The sequence below is a fragment of the Antedon bifida genome, chromosome 10, assembly GCF_963402885.1.
Source record: "Antedon bifida chromosome 10, ecAntBifi1.1, whole genome shotgun sequence".
Classification (NCBI taxonomy): Eukaryota; Metazoa; Echinodermata; class Crinoidea; order Comatulida; family Antedonidae; genus Antedon; species Antedon bifida.
In genome coordinates this window covers 4,891,834-4,899,324 of record NC_136235.1, presented here as the reverse complement: position 1 = coordinate 4,899,324, position 7,491 = coordinate 4,891,834, and the positions used below count along the sequence as shown (strand labels likewise).

The window sequence follows — 7,491 nt, the reverse complement described above, 5'->3', positions numbered from 1 at the left end:
CGCTGGAAAGCTTATTAGGATTAAGTTATATTATTTGAAAGATATTCTGAAATTTTTGTAATCATTGACATTAAACTTTTTGAGATAATTGTTACACAAAATAGTGTACAGAAACAATAAAAAGAAAAAAAAAAATAATAAAGATTTTATACAATAACAATAGGTGATCATTTTATTCTAAATGATCACCTAATAATGTACGAAATAAAACCGCTGTTATCTTCTCTTTTTTTTAGGTGTAACATCAAAGACAACCTGATACAGTATATACTTGATATCGTTTTTTTGAACCAATCATCATCATCAACATTAGAAGACGTTGCTCATGCTATATGTTTAAAATACGTTTTACATAGTACATGAAGATTAGATGACGTATATGCTTCTCAAACTTCGAACTTATAAAAGTACACTTGTAACCTAGCGCTTATGACAAATCATGGAATACGATCGAGAACCCTACTCGCTAATGCGTGACGACATTATTAGCAAATCGTAAACGTCGCGTATATTGGCAGACTAATATCAAAAATACGTCACGGCGAATCATTTGTTTAAATGGTTTCAATGCATATAGATAGATCACACAGATGCTGACAGGCGATAGAGTGATGAGCAGGCAACCAACTGCTTGCTATCTTAGTATAAGACCAGTGTGTCTATTTGACAATGATTACACCGTGATATTGATTCAGGCCAGTGAACTGTAGACGAAACTACACTGGCTTAGATGAGGACACCTGACGGACGTTATGCAATAAGGTGTTTGAAAAGGAATGATAGACCTGTTACTGGTTTGTCTCCATTGAACTTCTTCCAGCAATACAAATAATGGAATTATGCAAATGTAAATGTACGTATACAGTATTGTAAAGGTTTGTTTGACATTCGCTTTTTTTATATTTCTGTTCTCTTCTATTCTAATTATCGTTCGCTTGTTTTTCAGTGCATAGTTCTTTTCTTGGGTCTGTATTGATAATACAACCCGGATAAATGGAGTAGTTATATTTGTCCTATAATTCCATAATAATGGCGTTATCATCGTCTTCATGAATCCATGTTTAATATCTATTGGTAATTCGTTAAAAGCTACACCGTATTCGTTTACTGTATTTTTATTTTGCAATTGTAATGTAATTTCCGTAGATGACATTTAGAAATGCATAGTGTTACTTTAACAAAAGCTAATCAAACATATTAGAACACTAACTGTTCAATTTCTAGAATGGTAATTAAAACACATATACAGTACTTTTCCAATAATATATTTTCATTAAAGGGTTACTCCGGTTTAAAATTGTTAACACTTCACTGGAAAGTGTGGTTTTCATCATTGTTGCTGGATATGTTATAATAAACAATAGACATTTAAACCAAGAATTAACGTTTAATTTAAAGAATACCTAAGTATTGTCAATTATTTTTACATTTTTTTTCACAAAACTAAATTTTTTCCGATTTATTTTGTATTTAAGACATTACCACAATGCAAAACAGGTGTTTTTTACCTTATTGTGTTATCCTGTATTAAATATAAATTATTATTATCAATTTCTGATTACTGATTTTGTTTCATTTCAGACTGGTAATCCCGAATTCAAGGTGTTGTCAAATCGTTGGTGTCGAAAACATAAATTATTATTATTATTATGTGCAATAATTTCGAGAAATAACCACGTGATTCTAATTAATTTAATAAAGCATAGCGAATACCAGCAAGTATTGAAAGGCAAAGTGAACGCGACGTAAATTAGCAATACCACAATTACTTGTAGTACACGGGAATACCACAAAAGTGGTAAATATTACAGTTCTGGTATTACTATTTTTTCATTGGCATACTGTTTTTAATAGCAGAAACGGAAAACTTCTACATTATGCAAATTCTTAAAGGTTTTTTGACGAAGTACTTTGATAACGTTGAAATCAAATGTATCGTTGAAACATAGCATGTTCCTCAATGAACATAAGCATTGCATCAAAATACAACGGATTAATCAACACAATGAATGATGAAGTACATTTTAAAGTTGTTTTAGCAGCTTTGCAATGACGCATGATGCACACTTTTTATTGTGACCCGGCTTGTTGAATGCAGAAATATTATAAACAGTGTTTACATGTGTCTTAAAAGAAAATACTTAACAGAGGTGACGTAATGATAACGATCCGAAGACGCTTTGTCGACCATCTTGATTTAAGTTGTTGTTACTAAGATGAAACTTCTGTATCATCCATTTCAAACAAAGCCGAGTAATAAAAGATTACACTTTACGTTGTTAACGAGAAGTACCGAATCGTGTTTGTTATATACATCGAATGTTCCCACCTTCAGAGCATCGTACCAAAGAGGTTTCACAACTCGATTCTTATTCCTTGTCACGTATTTACTAACAAGTATAGGCATTGCCTGTGGAGTCTGCCCGCTAAAGTGTGTCTGCGATGACATATACTTATCTGTGAAATGCAGTAATCTAACAGAAATTCCAAACAATATTCCAAATTACACCCGAATTTTGTTGATTACAGAAGGAAATATCAAACAATTGGAAAGAACAGACTTTCTTCATTTATCGTCTCTAAGAATGCTTTCTCTGGAAAACAATCTAATTCACACAATTTCAGATGATTGTTTCAACAATACACGGAAGCTTCGAAAGCTGATTTTAAATGGGAATCGTTTGTCTGTTTTTCCAGAAGCATTGGTTTGCCTTAAAAATTTGAAGTATCTAGATCTAATGGGTAATGATATTGTTAATTTAACAAAAAAACCTTGTAAGCTAAAAAATTTACAATATTTGGATCTAGAAAGCAATAGTTTGACTAAGGTATCAGGAGAGTTTTTTAAATCATTATCAAAACTTCGTACACTTAATATGTCAAACAATCAAATAGACATTATTGATGACGATTGGTTGAAACCATTGAGAAGCTTAGAAGAACTTCAAATGGAGAGTTCCTTTGTAATGCCACCGACTATAGAAAATTGGTTTTCTAACAGATCACGTGATTTCTTTAGTACTATAAATCTTGCTTACAACGATATCACTAGTTTACCAGCAACGATGTTTAACTGTTTACCAAATCTAAACACGTTAATTGTCAACAACAACCAAATATCTGAATTACCTTCGAATATAAGCCTTAGCAATTTGAAAATTCTTGAACTGGGATATAACAAAATCACTCATCTGAAAACAGAGACGTTTGAGTCCGGTTTCAGCTTAACGAATTTAAGTTTGTCATCAAACCAAATAGAACGCTTACCGTTCAATATATTCCAAAACTCAAACTGTTTAGAGCATGTTGATCTCAAATCTAATTTATTATCAACTGTTAATCTTGATGCATTTGGGCCATTACCGCGTTTGAAGTATTTTAGTCTGGCTCAAAATAGGATACAAGTTTTGCATCCTCGGTTTCCACATCAATACCCAGAGCTCAGTATTTTTGACTTAAGCCACAATCGAATAGAAGTTCTCGACGAAGATTTCTTTAAATGTAATACTTCACTAAATCTACTGAGTTTGAGTAACAACTATTTGGTACAGCTACCTGATATTAGTAACCTCGATAAATTAAAGACCCTAGACGTATCGCATAACTTACTGACTTTTTTACCAATTGACACGTTCGACGGAACTCCATTGCAATATTTAGACTTGGGTTACAACAGACTCGAATCTATTTCTTGGGACACGTTGTTTCATCTTTTTGAAAGTGGTTCTCTTGATACGCTAATACTTGAAGGAAACCCCATTAGATGTGATTGCTATATGCAATGGGCATATGACATTCGAGTTACTCATCCTTATGTCTGGTTATCAAACTTTACGTGTTTTTCACCAATTCGATTTGAAAATCAGGGTTTTTTCCAAATACTTGACGTTGAATTATATGACTATTTGCCGAATTGCACCGATGACATAGACACAGATTTAATTACAAGAATTCTTATTATATGGTTTTCTGTTATGGTATTTCTGGTTCTCGTTTACTGGATAAGAGTGTATCATAGAAGTTTGAAATTATGGCGTGCCTGGACTCGAAATAAGCACAAACGAAAACTTGAAGCAAGTCGCAACAAGAGGAAGTCCAACACATTTTATCGAATTTCCAACGATAACTTTTGGAATAACAATAATTTGTTCACACACCGTATGACATCTAGCTTTCGTCGAGTGCGTCTTACAGAATCGTTACAAAGCAATGAATACTTAGAAACCATTGTTTAAACATTACAGTAGTATATGCTGTTGTAGGCCTATTCGTGAAACCTTGAAAAAAAAACATTTTTTTTATTAAACAGATCCACCTTTTCAAGATTATTTCACATCTTGTCTGTTTGAAATGATTATCTTCATACATGTTGGAAGATCTTTTCCCTGAATACTCAGATACAATGATCCAGTTAAAACGTTCATGTCTTTGATTGGTGTAGCCTTCTGTTCATTTTGTCCAGAATTTATTTCTCAGACTGTTTATTCAGTAAAATGTATATGAAGTGATGGTGGTAACAGTTAGATCAGGGAATGAAGAACAATTCCAGAGAAGATGTTTTCAAAATAAATCTTCTGATGGATTAATCGACTATGCGTTCTTATTTTGTCGTTAACTCCATTTTAAATTCTCTTGCCCAAATTTGAAATCTATTTTTTTTTATATATACAAAAGGTATTTATAAATTACGTCATTATCTAAGCTGAAGACAAGTTACTAAAGTGAGGGTATTTTTATCAAGATTACTTTTCCATTTTTTTTTCGTAAGAATTTTTAATAAATCCTTAGTGATGTACAATATTTTTATATATAGTCTCAAACATAATCAATGTTTGTTAGATATTATATCAATAATTAATTATTATAATTATTATGTACCCGAAGGTTTCCATGCAGACTATATTCATTATGTATTTGTCTTTTAAACTCGCATTTATCTCATCTGAAATGTGCCTTTTTTCTTCTTTTGTGAACATTAATTTTGTCACATCTCACAAATATATTTTATATTTTAATAGTTATTGAAAATATTAATTATTAGAAATTATACCAAAATTATTATGATATTCTTTCCGACTCGGTTTAATAACATTAGTAGCAGCTACGAATTAATAATTAAATTAATTTCTGTGAAATAATGTTTGATTATGGTATTTTCTTCTTCATTAATTAGCGAGTTTCTTTGTAAAGTTTGTAAAAACTTGTTTTAATAGTTCATCTCGCTGGAAAATAATATTATTTTTAATTCAAATTCATAGACATGACATTGTTATTGTAAATATACTGTTTATGTATATATGCAGTACTCGTTTTTAGAGGATATTGTGTTCACACTGATCTTTAAACGAATATGAATCAATGCATTGTTTATAGAATTACGTTATTTGATTATATGCTAATACAAAATGCGAAATTATATATTTATATTCTCATTATTGGAATTACCCTAACCGAAAATGCGCCAGTATTATTTTGAACGTTTAGCTTGGAGGTATTTTTTTCATTTAAATTATAACTAGACATACTATTACTATTTACATTTTAAACTTACTTTAATGAAGTTTGGTATTTTTAAATTAAAATTAGTTAATATATTGTTAAATGATGAAGCCTATAAAAAAGATATCATTTAAAGTGGTTTTAATTTGAGAATAATAAGTATTTTATTAATACAATGCAATAAAAAAATACGTTATTCAGATAAAATGCGTTTTGTTGAAATGGGTTTTTTTTCCTCGATCCCATCAATTCATATTATACTATTACTAAACTATTACTATAATTACTATTGGATGAAGTTGGATGAATTATCATAATTATTATACTATATGAAGAGGATCATAAAGGATTATGGTAACACACTTATGTTAGTGAATACCGATAGTAACATGTGATAAATATTGACAGAAAAGAATATAGAAGTTGATTCAAAGCAAGTGCAAGTATATAACTGTAAAATGTTAATATCTCAGGCACATATAGGCCTAAATCTGTAATGTATCTGTGCTTATCACCTGTTCTTTGCTATTCGCCCTCGTCATAGTCGCCCTACCCACCATTTCAATTATTCATTAATTCAAAATACAGTAAATAAAAAAATAATTATATACGATAATTAGTTTGCAGTGAAGTCTATAGAGCAAACTGTATATCGGTGGTTAAAGTGTTACGGTCTTCCAATCTCAAGGTTCTCTGTCAATTCTAGTGCCTTTTTTTCTAAACTACACTTCCTAAACCTGAAATGAGACTAATAAACATGATATAGTTATCCATTCTGTAATGTGGCTAGTTACTTGCTGTTGATACAAATTCTAATATTAATTACTAATTCAAATATACACGCCCACATACATACCGAAATAATATTGTTTGATACCTGCAATATTATATGCTCAATATTAAACATTCACAAAGTAATGTTTTCTATAATGCATCAAGTATCAACAGCTGTACAGTTGCAAATTGTTTTATTGTTTGCATTTTGTTTTGCCCGCAATCTTTTATGTAGATATTATTGAATATATCACTAGCATTGAGGGGCGATCATTATGCCACTTAGGGTGTTATACGAAATGATAGATAATAATCATGATAAAATACCGTGCAAGCAATGCTTATGGTGAATGAATTTTAACGAATTTAATGACCAAACTCGATACAGTATGTGATCTACAGAGTGAATTTCCAAACTGTAAGGCCTACAACACGTGTTATAAAATACATATGGGTATATAAAATAACGGTATTAATAAGGCCTATTATGTGAACTGAAATTCGTTAAACATTATAATAGAAAATAGAATTTTTCCAAGTATACAGTGTTTGTTTGTTTGTTAGCACGATAGCGCCTAAACTTTTCAGTGTAATGGGCTATTATACAAATAATGAATGTTTATGAGTGTAATAGTACAAATTTAGGTGTTATATAAAGGCATATATACTTTAACATAACATGTCTATTGAAGTTCAAGAAAATTGGTTCATTAATAACTTCAAAAATAATTGTAAAAAAATAAAAATTGGTATTTTGTTAACATAGGTCGCATAGGTGACATCGGTCACAATATTTTGCTAAGTATTATTCATTGTTGGGGTTAGCGCCTGTTCACACTAGCTTATCATCAGAAATGTTCGTAGTTATTTCTATGAGAATTTAAACTTATAAAACTCCATCACCTCCTACGTAATGTTTTTTTTCCCATCAACATGATTATTTTAAAAAAAACAATGGTCTAATACTATTTAATTTATGGGAAAACAAAAATGTAATGGAAGGAATTACAAATAGCATGGACAGAGGTTGCAGCTACCAGGTACGTGCAATTGCTTTATAATCACCACATGAAGTAAGTAAGCTTACAATTATTTGATAAAATTAAATTTATTTATTACATAATACATTCGTATTGAATAATATTCCCGTTGAATGACAAAACAATTGTTTTGGACAAGAACAAACATTTTTAATACACTCATTTGATGTTCAACTTC

At 30.4% G+C, this 7,491-nt stretch overlaps 1 protein-coding gene across 1 annotated transcript; it reads left to right on the top strand.

Annotated features, from left to right (window-relative positions):
• The first annotated feature begins 397 nt into the window (after positions 1 to 397).
• LOC144854136 (uncharacterized) lies at positions 398 to 5,693 on the top strand. The gene is made up of 2 exons (XM_078712026.1): positions 398 to 853; positions 1,582 to 5,693. The coding sequence occupies exon 2, from the start codon at positions 2,217 to 2,219 to the stop codon at positions 4,233 to 4,235; it is 2,019 nt and encodes a 672-aa protein (XP_078568152.1). The 5' UTR covers positions 398 to 853; positions 1,582 to 2,216; the 3' UTR covers positions 4,236 to 5,693.
• The last annotated feature ends 1,798 nt before the right edge of the window (positions 5,694 to 7,491 follow it).